This window comes from Chionomys nivalis, chromosome 13 (genome assembly GCF_950005125.1).
Source record: "Chionomys nivalis chromosome 13, mChiNiv1.1, whole genome shotgun sequence".
NCBI lineage: Eukaryota > Metazoa > Chordata > Mammalia > Rodentia > Cricetidae > Chionomys > Chionomys nivalis.
Window position 1 is genome coordinate 45,975,938 of NC_080098.1, and position 21,260 is coordinate 45,997,197.

At 35.4% G+C, this 21,260-nt stretch overlaps 1 protein-coding gene across 1 annotated transcript; it reads right to left on the bottom strand.

Moving 5' to 3' along the window:
* Positions 1-6,251: 6,251 nt before the first annotated feature.
* On the bottom strand, positions 6,252-18,187 carry LOC130886160 (prolactin-7A1-like). The gene is made up of 7 exons (XM_057788059.1): positions 18,157-18,187; positions 11,398-11,567; positions 10,557-10,606; positions 9,813-9,837; positions 9,241-9,348; positions 7,619-7,798; positions 6,252-6,467 (listed from the first exon to the last, which is right to left on the bottom strand). Exons 1-7 carry the CDS (start codon positions 18,185-18,187, stop codon positions 6,252-6,254), a joined length of 780 nt encoding a protein of 259 aa, XP_057644042.1.
* Positions 18,188-21,260: the final 3,073 nt, after the last annotated feature.

The following is a 21,260-nucleotide window of genomic DNA, read 5'->3' on the forward strand; positions in this document are numbered from 1 at the left end:
TTGGTGGTTTTGAATGTCACTCTTTAGCTTTAAAAAAACAAAACAAAATACCTTGTACTTAACCGAGGTTTCTTAACCAACTTTGTTATGGTTTCTTAACCAAGATGACAAGGCTATAAAAAAAATAAAATATATTAACCTACACTTTGTGGCCCTAAAATTTCCAGGGTGCCTTACAGCTGGCAAGCTGTACACAAAACAATAGGGTTTTAAAAATGTTGAGGGGACTTAGAAAGAGACATAAGTGTTCAATTTACAAAAAAACAAAAAGTCAATTTTGGGTTTTGGCTCTCTCTGCAGCCCAAAAAATAATGGTGGTATGTACTACAAAAAAGGGGAGGAGAGATGCCTGTTGTACATGTAAAAAATAAATAAATAAAATAAAATAAAACCTTCTTTTCCCATTATGGGCTTGTCCAACATGCCTCTAGAAATACACTGATATTTGTACTTGCACTGATACTGATAATTGGTGACTTTAACATCAGTGCAATTTATTTGTTGGAAATTCCCTGCAATGCCCTTCAGTCAAGATGGCGTCTGAAGTTCATTAGGCAACGAACGACAGTAGAAGTTAAACCCTATTTGAGAGATGGAGCTCTTCTCACCATCTTTTGGGGTTTTGTGTCAAAACTATATAATTTAAAAAAAAAAAACGAAAAAAACAACAAAAAAATCAAAGTTAGAGAAACAGTTGTAAAACTGAATTCTTATGAAATCCTCCAGATCGAGGGAAACTTGTCTTTTTCCATGTAGTTTGACAGTAGCTAACATTTCCATTCCCTATGAGAAATATTATCTGAAATTTAAGTCATGATGCTTACTACTCTGGACTCCAGGATAATTCAGTCATTCCTCTTTTGGGATAACCATTGTAGGTTACGTACTTACAAATTGCTATTCACTTTGGAAGCAAGTTCATGGATGCTTTCAGCCAAAATGACAGTATGGTCAAATAGTCCATGGAGTGATACCATGCAGTGGCCTTTTACAGTGGATCACTCAGAACAGAGGCCACATTCCCCCACAGGATCAGGCTTGACAGCAGAATCAGCAGGTGTCCCTGCTAAATAGAAACAGGATTCACTGAGGGATGATTAATTTATCTGAGGTTCCAGAACTCATCCTCTTGGGGTGGCTGGGGGGTCAGCAATATGTCCTTGGCTGTATGAATTGTTCCAGTTAAGCTAATGTGGTGAAGAAAGGTCCTCCACTGTGAAAATTTAGGTGAGTAATTATATTTTCTTTGCATTACAAGTTGACAGAAATAGGCAAATTCCCTCATTTTTTATTATTCCCTGAGTGCTTTGTGAATATTATAGACACCTGGAACTTAATTCTGATTACTCTCTGCAGATGGTTTCATGTCTGGAGAGTTTATAATGATTTTCCATTCCCAGATGCTACAAGGGTTTATAATGATTTAGCTGAGTATCTCAGAGTTGCATTTCAAACACTGACAAGACAAGAACAACACATCTCTTTGTTTTATATTGATGTTTGATATGAGTAATACCTGACTGATGATTACTAATACTCAGTATGAAGAGAATCTGTCATCAAAATAATCCCACAAGCTGAATTTTCTACCTAAAGAGAAAAATCCCATGTATTTGTCATTTTATCAAAAGCTTTGGGTTCTATTTCTTTAAAATTGAGCTTAACAATAACCCTGAGAGCAGACTGTGCTTTTGTGCCTATCCTAAAATTGTGCCGATGAGAGGGTGTATATGGGTAAATGATTTCCTCTAAGTCCTGCTATTACCCAGTGGGGGATGCAAAATGCCCACACACCGGACTGGACACCCCACCTTGCCACATCTTACACTCCCGGGGGCATTCCTTGTGTACCCGAATAGATAATCACTCTTATAGTCCCAATGCCCAGTGTAAGCAGAATTTGTTGCCACTATTTTAAAGAATAAAATTTGCCTGGAATTGCAGATAATGGAAGACACAGGAAGTTTGATTTTATCTACTTCACTTGTTCTGTAAAACACTCATTTTTACGATGTTTGACAATGGTCAGAGGTGTTTTTATCTTCAATTTAATGTTTTAGCAGATAAGTAGAGGCTGACTTCTAACATGTCAATAATTTATCCACTCAATGGGATAACAGCACATGCACAAACAAAATTAAAAATTACTTTTTAAACTGAATGACGCTATCGCTAAAGAAATCCTGAAATTTAAAGAAAAAAGGTGTTTGTGATCCTAAATGTTGGAAGACTCCAGCATGGAACTAACTAAAGTAAAGCTAATGGTATTGTCTGGAAAAATACTTACATTCAAATACTCAAAATAAAATTTTCCAAAGGAACAGGGCATCAATAATAAGCAAACAACATGTTAGTTGAGAAATTAAGTTGATATGAGAAATGTATATTATGAAATTATGTTTTTCTAGAAATTTAAAGCTTTTATAATATAATGCTCCAAGGAATTGATTACATGAAATATATATTTATATGGATGAATTGACTCTTTTATTATCTAAAGTGTTTTATATTTTAAGATAAGGTAAAATAGAAATTTATTCAGATTATTTTTCATTAAATTATTTTCATCACTGTTAGGAAATTTTCTTGCCAATATTACCTACAAAGAAGATTCTTCAGGAAACTCCTTTCTATTAGCAATATTGTTTGACTTATATTCACAAAACAGTATATGACAAAAATATGCTCCCATCATATACTGAGACTTTAAAACAAATATTACTTCAACCTTTGCAGAGAAAAATAATATGCATAATCCAGTAAATAAAAAACAATACATTCTTCTGTCTGTACTTGTACAAATATGAAATAAGATACATTCACTCTTATATTCTCAATAAGGTACAGTTTTGAATCTCAGCCCAGTGGTCTTTCTGAAAGAAAATTATATATATTTATGTTATATACACACACATATATATAATCATACACACATGATATGTATCCACACATATCATGATTGTGTATTGGCTTACAATTTCAGAAATGGATTTGTTCCTAGGAATTAGCCTCAAACCTTATTAGAAGCTTGCTCATTGCACCATAAATAATTGTGCCACTGTTATTTGAATGACTATAACTTGCTATGCTTACTGTTTACATTAACACCTGGGCCATATTATCATTATTAACATTTTCCACCAGTCAACTCTGTAGTGGCTCCAGACTCTGAAAGTCAATCAACCAACCCTAGCCTAATTGTTATGACTGTCTTCAGCATTGAGCCCCATCAGTTAGTTCATTTCTTCACACCCATATGGTAGCTTACAACCATCTGCAACTAAAGTTCTAGGGAATTTAATACCCTCTTCTAGTTCTCCAGACACTAGGCAGTACATGGCACACATACATACATGCAGAAAGAACATTTACAAGCATGATTTAACATAAAAATAAATTTTAATAAAAGAGATACACTTGATGGCAAACTCAATAGAGTGACCTCTCACAGTATGCTCACTACAAAGATCATCTATGAAACCAATCTCTGATGAAAACGCTGCAATGGGAAAAGAAGATTTGGAAGTATTCCACTGATCCACTGGGTTTCAACAATGTGGCACCAAGACATGACATCCAGGACAAATGTGTTAACTCTTCATACATTCATGGCTATTCCAGCATCCATGCACCCTGTGGGCCCTAGTTTGAACTCTATCGGGTATTCCATAGCTAATGTATAACATTATTAAAGTTTAAGCAATTGAGGATGGCAGAAAAGTTGGCAGGGCATATGAGTTAGAGTGAAAGCTTGAGTTGGATGCAACCCACAGAACCACATATGTGGGGTAGAATTTTGTAGAATTTCTGAGTCTCAGTTTTCTTAATTCACTCAGCCACAATAATAATTGAAACTTGTATAATAATTTAGATAGATTAAATGTCAATAGACATTTCTGTAAAATTTCTAAAAATGAGGTGTCTTTCTAAATATACTCTTTCTTTACTTTCTTTTGCTCTTCTTATATTATCATGTGTATTACTAACAAGAGTAGCAGATATAAAATTGATGGTATACAATTAAAATTGTGGTGTGAGAACAATTATATATTGTGTGTGTAGGTGTGTGTATGTGTATGTTTGAAATGTAGTTAAGGTCATGTTAAGGTTGGTTAAAGCATGTAGAGATGGCATAATGTGTAGCCTTTGTCATAACTGAGGGCATGATTCTATTATGATAACTATAAAATTTTACAGACACTTCTTGTTCAGTTGGCTCTTAGTTACCAAATAAGAAAAGTTCAAGAATTCACTGAGGAATGGACATGCAAGTTGGAAACCACAAGAACCTGAAGGGTACTGAAAATATGAAGGGTACTCAATATGAGATGTCATAGAAATTAATAATATTCAAAGTTGCAAAAAGTGGAGACATTTGTAATGTTCAATGTGTTTTTATCTTCTATATACACATGAATATAGTTAACCATGTGTGTAATTCTATTCAAAGTATTCTCTGCAACCATGTAGACATTGGCAAAACACGTTTTCTCCATAGAGAATTTTTAGACCGTCTATAATATTACTTAGCCTTTAAATTCCATTGTAATTTATCTATTACATAATGTGATTTAATATGATTATTCTTTAATTACTGCCTTCCCTCCTTCTTTCCCAGTTTTTTTTCATAGAATTCATAGTTCAGATTTCTGCCAACAGGTTAATTATCATCCACTGAGCTACCTAAAAGCGGCCATATGCCCTCACCTCTAGGAAGCCATTAACCATCAATATCTCTGAAATCATGAGATGGGGCCGTGTCACATCCCCACTACATCCAAGACAGTAAGCAGTTCTTACACAAGCTAGCACAGCCTGTCCGTGACCAAAAGATACTGCTTTGCAATGCTCTCTAGCCTCTGACTCTTGATAATTCTTCTGCTCCCCACTTCCAAAGTAGTCCCTGAAACTTGTGGGTTTGGTGATCTAAATATCTAATTGGTGACTAAACAAGCCTCTAATGCTTATTCTCTGGACTTTTATTATTTGAGAATGTAGAAAATTCTCTAATAAGGCGAGAAAGGTTCAGCTAGGCTATTAATACAGAGATCAAAATTTAGAGGGAAATTTGATACTGAGAAGTTTCTTTGACAATGGGTAAGAGCTATACTTACCTGTGAACGTGTGGATAAGTTTTAGAATGCAGTTAGTGATTATTCCCGTCTATCAGAGTGTTGGGGTTAGGTGAGTACACATTTCTTAGGTAAAAGAGTAAGCACTCACCAGGCTGGGCCACATAACAGAATGTACCTTCCTGGCTGGATCTAGAAAGAAGGTAATGTCATGGGATGACAAGATAATGTCTTATGAACCAAAGGGACTACTCATGCACACAGGATAATAACGTCTTATGAACCAAAGGGACTACTCATGCACACAGCCCAAACCTGGAGGTTTGGCAAATATGGGCATGATTCCTGAAACGAGACAGGATGACTGATTATAGCACCATGTGGTCCTCTTTGAGGAGTATATTGAGTGTAGTCTACTGAGAGATACGAAAGAAAACATAACAAAGCATCAGAATGCAGGGTATCATGGCCTGGCAGAACCTGTTGGGTAGCTATGGCATGGGGCAACAGTATAGGTTCCTGCAAGCTGAAAGACTTTCCTGAAGTAGTCCAATATCCCATTACTTATTAATATGGAAAAACTTCTAAATACAATTTACTCTCTGATTATAATAACTATATCAACATCAATATTAATTTAGTGTGACTCTAGTGTAAGTTTTGAATTATTCCTGCCGAGCACCGCGCCCCTGTGTCTGAGCACTGTGAGCTGGCACGCGAGCTTCGGGCAAGGGGGCTGGAGGTTAAAATACACAGACACACACAGACAAGGAGACAACGACATGGGTCATCCTTGAATTCCCCAAGAATGTCCCCTTTATTTTGTTCAGGGGCAGATTATATAGAGAGAGCCACATCCCAGTCAAACCCACCAGAAACCACTCTCCTGCCATCAGGAACTCCTGAATGTCTCGTGCTCAGAGCAGCTGTAGGCACTCAGATCAGGGGATTGCAAGAAATTCAGTATCTGGGGTCTCACTGCTCCCAACAATTCCAATAGCCAATCAAACCTTTTAAAGTTGTTAACACGTTTATTACTAAATGAATAAAAGATACAAACAAGTTATCTTTCTAAACTTTGGCATATATGCAATGTTTATTTTTTTTAAAAAAGAAACCCATTACACCCAAGCAAACTTTCAAAATGCTAACACGAAGACTATTTAAATGGATGCAACATCATGAATCTCCAATTCTTGGGGATGAGCATATGTCACTATCAACAAGCACCATACATCTCAAGATCATGAGAGAAAGGTCAACTGTTTGTAAATCAGTGTGCAAGCAATATGATAATTTACAAAGGACAATAAAGCGAGAGTCTTCATCAGATGACTGAATGGCTTCAAGACCAGACCAGAGGGTATAATCCACATTTTCTGTTGTCCCATAAATCTGTTGACCAAAAGGATAATCAGTCAATTATTATTTACACAACTTGTATTTGCTTCTCCTTTCCTTCCTAGATGTTAAAAACATTTAAGGAAATGATCATACTATTAAACTGTTTGCAGACAAGTATCTGTTTTAGAATACCTGCCTGCAAGGGTGACGAAAATGTTATGGGAGGAACCATCCACACTTTGATTGGATCTAAGCAACAGCTCCATGAGATATAGCCCATATCTGGCACTATTAATGCTATTAATGATGCTTAGAACCTAAAACTAGATAGGGCACAGAACTAAGGGAAACCTTCTATTGTTATTCATTAAAATGAATATAGCAATAAAATTTTGTGATACCTATAGAAGTGTATAGTCCCCATCAGAGAAGTTTCTTTTGACTGTAGTTATTAAAAAGAGATACACAACTATATAATGTACATAGATTAAGAGACTCTGAACCTCTCAGCCTAAAATAGGATGTCTATATCAAATCCCTCTTTTCAAGGATCCAGTATCTACGTGGAAGAGGAGGCATAAAATTATAAGAGGCTAAACTGGTAACCGACATCAAGGAAACAGCATCTTCCAGATATAACAGGACTGATACACACTCAAACTCACAGACTTTGACATAAAACTTCCACAGGTTCAAACTAGACACAATCCCAGGACTGAGATGTGGAGGTAGATACAAAGTCCTATCCCTAACTAAAAAGTTATTTGCAATTGATAACTGACACAAAAGGGGAAAAAATCAGTTTTGTCTAATAGAGTAAAATCAAAATGTGTGCGAACAGTTTCTTATATTTAATCTACTTCAAATGAAAACTGTCTTTTTATGACTCCAAAGAAAAAAGAATGGGTTGATACTTGAGCACAGAGTTGGGTTTGACTTTGCAATGCATGCTGATAGGCAAAGTTTTATGGTGTTAAGAGAGTTTAATGAAGTAGTCATTATTTTACTCTTCCCAGAGTCACAGGTACTGTTGAAGCTACTGTAAAAAACTTGAACTCCACTGTTTATCCATTAGTTCTGAGAATGTTTAAAAGATTGGGTACCAAATTTTTTCTTGCAAATTGAGTTTTCAAAACTTAATATTCGTTGCAGAAGTCATATCATTCATGAGTGAGGAAAATAAAAATAATTACACTACTTACCTTGCTGAGTATACTCTTGGTGTCTTCAAAAAGCTTTGCAGTTTTTGTCCTAATGTCTTTGGCTAATGATAGGACATCATTGTATGATCCTGGCATACTTCCAAGTATGATCAGGAGGTTGTGAAGAGTGTCATTCCAAGCCTGCATTCTACTGAGTATCAGTTTTGGAAAGTCTTCAAGCTAAGTAGTCATGTTTCATCAGTTATATTAATACATGAAATAAAGAAGAATTAATTAGCTTTGGTTTTGTGAATTAAATATCCATTTGTTATTTTATGGGAAGGTGGTACGGTTTGGGGGAATAAAAATAATATAGATTAATAACGTAAAAATGATTAACCTGTAATTTGCCACCATAAAGTAATTATGTATACATCTATTATTTCCAATAACCCATTTGATTGATCATGTTGTGTTTTCCACATGAAAATCTGATCTCCTTGTAGACTCTTTTATGCTTCGTTATTTTGCTTGTCCAGGGGAACCCAAGAATTTGTTGGGGCTTAGTAGGTGTTCTAATTCAGGAAAAGTAGATTCCCCCAAGGTATATGGAGAAAAATTTAACTTAGATTTATAACACAGATAAACTAAGTTGTTCAAAATCATAATTAATTTTAGTTTTTTTAAAAGATATTAGTAAAAGTATTCCATTAATGCAACCTGGTTTTAATAAGTATGGTTTCCTCAATGTAGGACACTCTCTCTCCTTGTCTCTAGCAGATCAGCAAATTTTTGGAACATATAAGTAAAGAATAATGGGATGCCATTGTCCTTAATAACAGCATAAATAGAAATAATGGAATTTCGATTTCCAGTGTGTTTAAAGATCTTACATGAAATTCATTCCTGCTTTAACAGAGTTTGTGTACTGATATCTTTAGCTATTACAGAGACAATAAAAAGAGTACAATGAAATTCAGTGGATATTGTGATGGAATTCAAAAATACATGGAGGAAAGGACAAGATCTAAAAGTGTGAGCAATGCAGTCTCCTGGGACCATTGCTACATAATGAATAAGAGTGAGAACTTGTATTGCATGGAACTCAACACCCATTCTGACAGAAAGCTGATTCTTCAAGTTCAGTAAAATTTCAAAGCCTCATTATACTTAAATCAGCTAGCTCTTGTGAGTGCTAATTGCCGCAGTGTCAACAAAGCATGTTATGAAGTGCTTAGCCATGCAGTACCTATCTAGAAACCCCCTTTCCCTTCATTTTGCCTTCTCATTTTCACTTGATGCCTAAGTCAGTTCATCAGAAGATAAGTTATAGAAAAGAATCATAAGGAAAGAAGATAACAGTTGAAAAATAGAGTTGTAGTGATATATAGACTTTGTCATAACAACTGGGAGCATGGTTCACTCTGAGGAACACTAGACAATGTTTATAGCACTCTCTTGTTCACGTGCTTGCAGTTAGGACAAAAAACAATCCTAGTTGTGAGGAATAAATGGGAGAGTAAGAAGCAGAAGTACAATCAGATGAGTCTTGAAAATCAAGAAGACAGCATGGTAGTAAATAATGTGAGATTTGCTAGTGGGGAGCCATTTCACTGGGAACATACAAGGACAAAATGTAATTGAAGTTATTAAATAAAGTCATGTGGTGAGACATTACTTACAGAGATCTTTTGGACTTCATCCATGTTTTCTGGTGATTTGATGGAATAATTGTGGCAGGAGATGAGATTCTTAACCAGGAATTCCTGATTTCCAAGAAGCTCAAGCATCTGTATATTCAAAATTAATATTGTGTTAATTTGTGTCTTAAATATAAGTCAATTAAGCCACAATGAGAATATTAATGCACTCAATAGATATGTGATTTTTAAAAATGAAATCAGCTTAAAAAGTAAGATTAAAAATTTAACAGTGTGATTTTACAATAACAATTATTAATTAGAAAGTAAATAAATTTATTAAAAAATTATGTAAAACATTTTAAATATCGTTCTTTCTTCTTTTTTTATTTCAAATCAGATTCCCTGAAGCTTCCGCATTCTCATTTTGCTTTTTACTGCTGGAAGCATTCTTGTATAATAGTGCAAGAATGTTATATCATGATATAGCTGTTGTTACTTGACACTATGCTACTTGACACTTGGTCTTCAACACTTTCTCTTATGAATTCATGTAATGTCATTATAATGAAGGCTTCTGCAAGAGAGAACATAGAAATAAGTGAGGCACTTACTTGATTGGATGACCCTGATGGTGAACTTATCTGAATCCAGATGAGGACCATGTCAAAAAAAATATATAGTGAGTAAAGAGATAACATGATGACCTATTTATTAGAAAAAGCAACATCCTCTGGGTACCCATTTCTGTACTGAAGCCATATTTAGTGTCTCCTCCATGACCCTAACGTATCCTGGACAGACACCATATAGCCATCATGAAGAGAACCTGACTCTTATAAACCAGCCTTCCCAGTGAGCAAACTTGTGCTCCAGAAAAGTTAATATGACCCTCAAGATTTAGTGTTTATGAGAAGCTAATATGTTGTTGCTTTCTTTTCCCCTCCTTGGATTATCAGAGTTTACATTCATTCTATTCATTCCTTGTGACTCACTGTCATGCATGCCTTCCCTATTAGATGTCCCCAGTGTGCTAAGTAAAGATGTCAGAGAAGGAAGATCATGGAATCCGAGCTCTTTCTTGGATACAACTATTAAAGTATTATGTTACAAGTGCAATGATATTTTAAAATAATCAACAAGTTTTTCCAAAGGAGAATAACCTTTAAAATCATTATATTCTTCGCAAACCAGTAATCTCCTGCAGCTGTCCCATTATTATGCTACTTTTCAGTTGCTGGTACTTTGTTTTACCCATGGAGGTGTATTATTTGAAACTTGGATTTGAAGCTTTCCTACGCTAAGTTCAAGCATAGTCATTAACATGAAGAGTTAGAGGAAAGAAGATGGAAGTAAACGAGGTACTTACAAATTTATTAGAAACTTTTGCAGATGACGCACTGACAGTCTGAGACAGGATGGAGAAAAAAAAACTAGTGAGTTAAAAGACAACATAAATGCACAAAGAGACATTCTCTGGCTGCCAATTTCTATACAGAAGCCTTGTGTATTTTCTCCTCCTTATTTTGACTAACCAGCACATTGTTCTCAGGAACAGAGAACTCACTTCTTTTCTAAACTTGCATTCTAAGTGAATAAACTCATGCTTTATAACTTTTTAAACAAGAACTTCCAGCATTTAAAAGCTTGAGAGGCTAAGGTTTGGTTTGCTTGGTTTTTTCTGTTTGTTTGTTCAGTTTTTTTTCTGGTTGTTTGCTTGCCTTTTTCTTTTGCTGCACCTTCACAATTTAGATTATTTTTGATCATTCTGTGTTACTCACTGTATTTCTTCTCTATTGGATGTATGCTGTGTGCTAAGTAAAGATGTTAACAGAGATGTGCCTCTAGCAAACAAGGTAAGGAAGTCAGACCTCTTCCCAAGCTCTGTTTATTTGAAAATTTTTGACACAAATTAAAACTTAAGAAAATTTAAAGATAAGTATGAGGAAATTCCAAGACTTACTGAATTCTTCAAAAGAATTTGAGATTTCAGAAAACTTACTCCAATCTCCTTATTTCACATTTCAATAAATGTTGTTTTATCTTGTTATTATAAAGTGTCCTATTTGCCATATATCTTTATGTAAGGTGTAAAGGAAATTTGGCTCATGGTAACTATAAATGTGGTATAGGACAATCTTTGACAAGGAAGTTGCTTTATGAAAAAGTAAGTAAAACAGCCATAAGTGAAGTACTTACAAATACCCTGGGCAAATCCATGTTGAGGTCTCTGATATTTTGACAGAGTAGCCTTGCATGGTCAAAGAGTTCCGTGAGGTATAGTTCATCAGTCTCATTGCTATTCAAGGGTGCAGAGGTCACATTCTCCCATAAAAGGAGGTTTGACATTAGCAGCACCAGAAGTGCCCCTAAAAAAAGAAACAAGAGTCATTCAGATCCATTCATCCAAAATTATCACAAAGAAATGACAGCATCTTTTCCCAAAGCCTTCTCCTGTTGACTTGATACTGTATAGGGGTGAAAACATGTTTTTCACTGTGAAAATGTAATTCAGTTCTCACATTCACACACATAGATAGTATCAGAACTTAGTGACTTCCTAGAGTCTGGAATTGATATAAAAATAACTATGAAATTTTAATCATCAGAAGATCATATTAATTGCTGGTACAAAATTATACAATTTATGAAGAATCTATGTCAGTTTTCAACTATCCTTTCCTACAAGATTTTTTTCTTTAATTTTTGAAATTGATATAGTTACATCATTTGCCCCTTCGCTTTCCTCTTTGCAATACCCCATATAATTCTCCTTGCTCTTTTTAAAATTCATGGCTGCTTTTTCTCACTAATCATTTATATATATATATATATGTATGTATGTATATAACACATACATATCATATAGTTACTTGTAGGTAAGATTTTCAGTACCGTTCAGTATTAGATAACCAATGAGTGTGTTTTTTCCCTTGGGGAAGACTATTTCACCTTAGTTGACTATAGTTCTTTGTGTAGGTTGGAGACCTCCTGGACTGTACCTCACCCATGTAGGAATACCTATTGTTTTTACTTTATTCAGCTCGTGACTAGGGAATCATGCTGGTGAGACTTTGTAGGTATAGCCTCTGACTTTCCTAGGAGATGCAACCTCAGAGCAATCTACCTGTTCCTCTGCATAAAACCCACACCTAAGGATCAGAAGTCATTGCATAAGATGGGGACGGAAAATATGAGTACTCCGAACTAAGTAAGAAATGTGTACATTTTGACAGGTTAGCTTGTTAGCTTTCATTTTTAACTTCACGGATTAATAGAGTAAACATAACTGCTCTGATGCAGTCCCCACTGGCCTTCAGGCAGGTAAGAGACCTTCCTCCAGACTGTAACCAAATGTCCATCACTCACTGGATGTGGCCCCAACAAAACCCACTCCACTGTCCAACCCCACACACCTGAACATCCTCCCTGTTACCAGACTTCCCCTGCAATCCCAGTGGACTATACAGGTACAGGTGCAAGCCACACCAGTTGGGAAATCAGGCACTTCAATCCACAATAGTTGGATGAACAAGCATAGGCACAAGTCACATGTGTTGGAAGAAAAGATGAGTAAACACTGGTATAAGAATGCATTCAATGTTTTATAGATGTCTGTTAAGTCCATTTGATTCATTACCTCCCTTAATCCTCTTATTTCTCTGTTAAGTTTCTGTCTGATTGACCTGTCCATTGGTGAGAGAGGAGTGTTGAAATCTCCTATTAGTGTGTGTGGTTTGATGACTGCCTTGAGTTTTAGTAATGTTTCTTTTACGTAAGTGGGTGCCTTTATATTAGGGGCATAGATATTCAGGATTGAGACTTCATCCTGATGAATTGTTCCTGTTATGAGTAAAAAATGTCCCTCTCCATCTCTTCTGATTTATTTTAGTTTGAAGTCAACTTTGTTAGAATTAGTATGGCCACACCTGCTTGTTTCTTAGGTCCGTTTGCTTGATAAACCTTTTCCCAGCCCTTTACTCTGATTAGATGTCTGTCTTTGTGGTTGAGGTGTGTTTCTTGTAAACAGCAGAATGTTGGATCCTGTTTTCGTATCCAATCTCTTAGCCTGTGCCTCTTTATAGATGAGTTGAGTCCATTGATATTAAGTGATATTAATGACCAGTGGTTGTTAACTACGGTCATTTTTTTTTCTTTCTTTCTTTCTTTCTTTCTTTCTTTCTTTCTTTCTTTCTTTCTTGTAGTAGAGTTTGTGTGTTTCCCTTCTTCAAGTTGTGCTGGTGAAGGGTCGTTAGATGTCTGAGTTATTGTGGGCATTGTTGGACTCCTTGGTTTGTGATTTTCCTTCTATTACTTTCTGTAAGGTTGGATTTGTGGCTACATATTGTTTAAATTTGTTTTTATCCTGGAAAATTTTGTTTTCTCCATTTATAGTGAACGAAAGCTTGGCTGGGTATAGTAGTCTGGGCTTGCATCCATGGTCTCTTAGTTCATAGCAACATTATTTGTAATAGCCAGAACCTGGAAACAACATAGATGTCCCTCAACAGAAGAATGGATAAAGAAAGTGTGGCACATCTACACATTAGAGTACTACCAAGCAGTAAAAAAACAATGACATCTTGAAATTTGTATGCAAATGGGTGGAATTAGAAAACAATATCCTGAGTGAGGTAACCCAGACCCAAAAATATGAATATGGTATGTACTCACTCATTAATGAATACTAGCCATAAACAAAGTACATTGAGCCTATAGTTCATGATCCTAGAGAAGCTAAGTAATGAGGTGAACACAAAGAAAAACATATATAGATCTACTTGGAAATTGGAAGCAGACAAGATTGCTGGGCAAAATTTGGGAGCATGGGGGTGGGTGTAGAAGGAAAGGGAGAAGGAGAGGATTGGGGAGAGCTTGAGGGAACTGGATACTTGAAATGGAGGAAGGACAGATATGAGAGCAAGGAAAGAGATATCTTGATAGAAGGAGCCATGGGGGGGGGGGTAGCAAGAAACCTGGCTGTAGAAAAATGCCCAGGAATCCACAAGAATGACCCCAACTAAGACCCTAAATAATAGAGAGGGTGCCTGAATTGGCCTTGCCCTGTAGTCAGACTGATGATTATCTTGAATACACCATAGAACCTTCATCTAACAACAGATGCAAACAGAAACAGGGACCCACATTGGAGCACTGGACTGAGCTCCCAAGGTCCAGTTGAAGAGTGGAAGGAAGGAGAGTATGTGCAAGGAAGTCAAGACCATGAGAGGTTCACCCATTTAGACAATGTGTCTGAGCTAATGGGAGCTAAGTTCTGCTCTATCACCAGGGCCAAATTAGTTTCTTTGTTAACCAGTAAAAGCAACACAAATACAGAAAGACCTCCTTCACCACAAATGGACACATGGGTCAATGGAATTGAATGAATACCCTGACATAAACCCATATACCCATGAACACCTGATTTTTTTTTAACAAAGAAGGTGAAAATATACAGTGGAAAAAAGAAGGCATCTTCAACAGATGGTGCTGGCATAACTGGATGGTGGCATATAGAAGAAAGCAAATATATCCATATTATCACCCTGAACAAAGCTCAAGTCCAAATGGATCAAAGGCCTCTACATAAATACAGTTACAAAGAAAATGATCAAAGAATGCCAGGAAGTAGCCTTGACTGCCTTGGCATAGGAGACTACTTCCTGAATATAACACCAGTTGTTGTGGGATGTCTTTCTGTACACTATGAAAATGTGTTGTTCTCATTGGTTGATAAATAAAGTTATTTTGGCTTATGGCAAGGCAGGATACAGTGAGGCAGGAAATTCAAGTAGAGATATAGGAAAAGAAGGACTGAGTCTGGGAGATGCCAGTCAGCCTCCTAGAAACAAAGACATGTAGAAAATGAGAAAATTCCACAGGCACATGGTGATATACCGATTAATAGAAATGGGTTAATTTAAATATAAGAGCTAGCTAATGATAAGCCTGAGTCATCAATGAAGCATGTATAAGTAATATTAAACCTCTGAGTGAGAACTGGCAGGTAGGGGGGAGACCTCCAACTGCAACCAATAGCACAGACACTGAAACTGACAATTAATAAATGGTAATTCCTGAACGTACACAGCAAACAACACTGTCAATAAGACAAATGGAAACTTACTGAATAAGAAAAGATTTACAGCAACCCCATCTGACAGAAGACTGATATCCAAAAAAATAAAGAATTCAACAAACTAGACATTAAAATATCAAATAATCCCATTAAAAATGGGGTACAGACTTAAAAAGAGAATTTTGAATAGAAGAATCTCAAATGGCTGAGATATACTTGAAGTGTTCAACTCCTTAGCTATAGGAAAAATACAAATCAAAATGACTCTGAGATATCAACTTATACCTGTCATAATGACCAAGATAAAAAAAAAAACCCACTAATGACAACCTAAATTGGAGAGGATGTGGACTAAGGGGAACATTCCTTCACTGCTGGTGGGACTGAAAACTTGTACAGTAATTTTGGAAATCATATGGCAGTTTCTCAGACAATTCGTAATCAATGTACTTCAAGATCAACCAATACCACTTTTGAACATATAACTCAACAATGCCCAATGATACCACAAGGACACTTGCTCAAGTATGTTCATAGCAACATTATTCGTAATAGCCATAACCTAGAAATAACCTAGATGGCTCTCAGCTGAAGAATGGATAAAGAAAATGTGGCATATCTACACTCAGCAAAGTAAGCAATGCCATCAAGAAATTTGCAGGCAAACGAATGGAACTAGGAAAGAAATCATTTTGATTGAAATAACACAGACTCAGATAAATGAAAATATTATGTACTCTCTCAGAAGTGGATATTAAATGTAAAGAAAGAAGGAGATGGGAAAAGAATAAGAAGAAGAAAGGGGAAGAGCCACTGTGGTTGGAATGTAAAATAAATAAAACATGGTGAATTAAAAAAAAAATAAAGAGCAAACACATGAGTAACTGTTGTGTAACACAGGATGTTGAGATTCCTGTATAAGGAACCTCTGGTCTGGCTCTACTATTTTAGAGTAATAATTCTATAAGTTTGTCATTTACAACGAGATTCAGAGTGTTTTTTGTATAAATTTGTACTTTTCAGTAACCCTCTGGGTAGAATGATCATGTATAATGTCATCAAAATGTTTTGTGGAAAGAGAAGAGTGGTAGGATTGATTAATTGTTCACCTCCCCAAATATCTTAGTATCAGCTGATGGAGACTAGATGGCCAAGAGTATGGACTGTGCCTTATGCATTGTGACTCAGTTCATATCCAGGGTCTCTCAGTTATAACTTTATTTGCAGGAACACATCTATAGTCTTGAGGCTGTATCAGAAGAAGTTGTTACCTGTAGAGATCAACCTTTGTCCTTGAGCCTTTGACCACAAAAGCCTCATTCCTCTTTCTTTTATGTGTTTGTCTTGCTCTATTAGACAAGCTCTTTTACTGAGATTTCTTGATAATACATAGGGTTAGTATGTCATTATCAAATTACATTGTTATATGTAGACAAAAATAGAGGTCTAAAATGATAATGTTAGTGATTTCAAGAGGATGAAGCATCATGTTACTATTAAAGTATAAAAATTGTTATTTTTAGGAAATATATCTGAAAAAGTACCTCGTATAAAATCTTTAATAAATTCAATTTAAAATGTTCATAATAAAATCAGGATACTAGTAAGATTTAATAGGAAAATCCCTAACTATAAGTATTCAAAAATAACTAAAATCACTAGAAAAGATTGTGTAGTATACAATGAAACCATCAACTATTTATAAGCAAAATAAAAATAATTCAGATAAATGCATTTTAAATGATCATTTTATTTTTAAGATTATGATAATCATATCATTTTCTTTGTTCCTCTATTCATCTCACACACTCCCACAAAACCCTATCCTCTTTCAAATTCATAACTTTCTTTGCTTTATTTGATATACGTATGTACATATATATACACATTTGTATGCATATCTATATGTCTTATTAAACACAGATATACAAAGTGCTTCATCACTATAAAAATATTTGTATATATATGATTTTAGGGTTGTCATTAACCGTTGGATAAAAGTTAGTGCACTGTTTACCGGGGAAGAGTATTTTTTATTGTACAACTAGACTTTCAAAAATCATGATGCTTTCTCTAATTTTGCTTTATGCATGCTAGATGTACATGTATACAATAAGTACATGTAAAATCCTTCCGTTTATCAAGTTAAAGGTATCAACAGTTTGACCTAACTGACAAAGATCTAATGATACTGGAATTTTTTACCTCATAAAATCTAATTCATGTTTCTTATCAATTTATTTACTTATAAATTTTATCAAGAAAAGACTGTATTACCATAATATCTCCTTTGAGATGTTTTTACTTGAATGAAAAATTTAGAGTTGTATAATACTAGTATATTACTCTTGAACTCAATGTCCCCATATTAGAAAGAATGATTAATTTAATTCATTCAAGTTAAGCAGAGATCCAGAAACCAGAACATGGTACATTTTTCCTTCTATAGTTACTAAAAATTTAGTAGGCAATCTCCTTTTAACTAATTCTAGTCAAATGTCTCAATTTCCGCAATTTGACTTTTTGATATTAATCATTTTTTTATTCCCTGGTCATAAGCAAAATCTTACTACCAGATACAAAAAAAAATCTTTCTCTATAAGTCAATTAAAATGCAAAATGTCTCTAGACATTTCTATATGTCTCTTGGAATGAAGACTTGTTTAACAAATACTCATCTAAGAGTGTGCAGCATATTTGTGTTCTAGAGCAGTGATAGGAAAGTATTTCTCAGCTTTATCTGATTTTATTTGTCCTGATTAGGCAAGAACAAATAAGCATCTGTAAAAATGACACCAAATATATAAATTGTCCAAAAGATTTTGTAAGTCAATGGAATGTCCTCGGTTATTTAAAAGTCCACGAAAAGAGTTACTCACAGGAGCACGGCTGAGAGAAAGACAGTGGCATCTCTGAGGAGTCCTCAGCACAGCTTGGCTTCTTCACTGCAGTCCTACCTCCGGTAAATATTCCACCCCAATAAATAGGCCAGTGAACCATCCTCAAGGCCACATCCTGTAAAAGGCAAGAAAAAGTAAGATCAGGAATAAAGGTAAGGACCAGATGACTCTCAGCCTCATGGCAATGATGACGCATGTAATCAGTATGACCTTTTTACTTGATTTTGAGGCTACATCTAGGGACCAAAATGAAGCTACAAATCATTATATACATCTCGTCTGCATCAAATAATTTCATCCCCAGCAAAATTTCTGTGTCCCAGACTTTCACTACTTTTATTTATTTATTCATTTATTTTAGGATACTTAAGTGTTTCTGTCACTGTGTCTTGCTTAAGGTCACATATGTACGTCACTGTTTCTGAGCATCAAAAAACAAGGCCATAGGTACAGTATTCCTTCAGAACAGTTTAACATTTGCAATTTTTTTTTTATTGCCAGATCCAGGGAACACAGTAAAGTGTTTGTTTCTGCATATTAGGCACAATAGGGCAGTAATGTATGGAGCAAATACAGATGTGTAGAAGATTTGCGTGTGTGTGTGTGTGTGTGTGTGTGTGCTGTAGTTGTTGTTTCAGTATTTTTTTCTTTTTGTAGATAAAGTACTTTCATTTAACAAAACATCATATAAGGTCATCACATTACAGCTTAAAATACCCTAAGTCACATAAAATCAGCAAGGTTTAACTTATACAAACATAGGTTCTGTCTATGGAACTCGACCAAATTCTAATCAGAAAATAATTGAATGCACCTGATGGCGATAGTACTACAATTAAGCATAGGGTCTGGTCAGAGCAAGAGTTCTTTGAGTAGGGGAAGAGATACAAGTGAGGGTTCGCTGCTGAGAGAAGCTGATTCTTTAGTGAAGAACAGGTCAAAGAAAATCAGAGAATTTGTTTGGAGCACTGACAAGCAGTAGGTAAAATTTTCTTCTATCACTGAACCCTGATCTAACCAACACATCACGCTGGTCTAACCAAAAGAGAGGACTAGGCCAAAGGGCAGTCAAGAGGCCATGAGACCCAAGGATTATTCTGAGGAATGATATGATACAGAACAGACCTAGCCCCCTTTATCCTATAACTAGGATGACCATGAATTCCACATATATTGCTTATTTCAAGGAGCACAGGTAGGGTCCCAAGATAATGAGTTCAAATGCCTCATTGAGAATGAGAGTATTTTAACAGAGAGTTAGATGCTCTACTTTATCATTCTAATTCATTGAGACCAACTGAACAAAGCAAGACATTTTTCCATTGTTTTAGTAAGAGCATGTCAATATTTTATATATACCCTTAATTATAAAATCCCAATACCAGCTAGCTTCCACAATACTAGGTTCCCATACAAACTTTAAAAAATATTCTTGATTTACTTAACCTTCCTTATTTACCTTCCCTTGTCTGGACCCCCCTTCCCCACATTACTTATTATGTCTTCTTCCCATTATTTCTCTGCCCCTTAATGCCATAAGCTTTACTATTCCTTCCCTGTCTTGAAATGTTGCAACTCATTTCATAGACCTTTGACAGTTTTATGAACTCTAAATTTATTTCAATTTAAACCCTCATATCTAAAGGTACAAAGCTAGGGATAGAGAATGACTTATTGGTTAAGAGCATATACTGTTCTTCTAGAGGACCTGTGTCTGATTCTCAGCACTGACTTCTGGTGGCATGGAACTTCCCGTAACTCCAGCTCCACGGGAATCAAACTCCTCTGACCTCCATAAGCACCTTCTCTTATGTGTAGATACCTACACTCTAAAACACATATTAACATAACTAAAAATATTAAAAAATATGTTTGAAATTTTCAAATCTAGTATATATGTATACATATATACATATATGTAAATATGTATATATGTATGTATGTATTATATGTATATATATATGAAAGAACATTTGTCATATGTCTGTGGGTCTGGGTTACCTTACCAAGAATGATATGCCTAGCTATAACCATTTTCCTGCTAATTTTATTATCTTGAGAGATGACTAAAAATTCATTGTATATATGTACCACATTTCTTTATCATTTATTGGTTGATTAGGTGTAAGCTATTTTCACATCTTGTTTATTGTGAATAGGATGGCAATAGACATGGATGAAGAAGTATCTATGTAGAGGGGTATAGAATCCATTGGGTATGCACCCAGAAGTTGTATAACTGGGTCATAATGTAGATCAACGTCTATATTGTTGATAAATTTCTACATCAATTTCCATGGTAGCTACATTACACTATATTATCACTATGGGCTACCTGAAAAAAAAAACTTGCCTTCAAATTTGGAGACCCCATTTCATGGACTGTGACTCAAACTGCATTTAAAAAAAAAAGAAAGAAGAAGTAATGCAACATCATCTACTTCTCTGTTTTTTTATTGTGGAAGCAATGTGACAAATCAGTGTGACAATCCCCGATACAGTAAACTGTTTCCACTTAAATGCAAGCTACACGAACCTTCCTTAGAAAAGTCACTCTTGTTAGGTCTTTGAACACAGTAGAAAATCTAGAATTTTTACAAAAGTCATTACCCAGAAGTCATTGGTCTTCACTATCTGGAGGCATTTCCACAGAACTGCCTTGGTACAGGAAGTTAACGATGTCTGTACTTGCCAGGAGTGAATGGGAGAATGAGTTCATCTTTATCTACAGAACCTGGATTCTTATGGATGACTGACTCCAGGCTAGCACTATGACTACATCCTCTTTATCACCGAAATCTGTCTGCTGAAAAGACTCAGGGTTTGTGAACAATATTAAAAATTGTCATGGTCTATTAAGTCTCAGATTCTTGGGCATTGCTGAGAAAGGGAAGCTCCTGTCTCCAGCAGACTGCATTCTTAGCACCCTTACACTCTACTCAATTCAGTGATGTTTTAAGTTACAATATGTTTGGTCAATTTTATTACAAAACCAGGGATACACTGGAGAACACATGTTCATGGAAAACTGGTCATAAAACTCCTGTCTCCAGCACAGTGCATTCTCATCCCTTGGATTTCCC

What these genes read in the sequence shown, in the direction of transcription:
- LOC130886160 (XM_057788059.1), bottom strand. Translation starts at nt 18,187, where the DNA reads ATGCCACTGTCTTTCTCTCAGCCGTGCTCCT. An exon ending in TTTCTCTCAGCCGTGCTCCT is followed by an intron (nt 11,568 to 18,156) that starts GTGAGTAACTCT and finishes TTCTTTTTTTAG; the next exon opens with GGGCACTTCTGGTGCTGCTA. An exon ending in ATGAAGTCCAAAAGATCTCT is followed by an intron (nt 7,799 to 9,240) that starts GTAAGTAATGTC and finishes ATGACTACTTAG; the next exon opens with CTTGAAGACTTTCCAAAACT.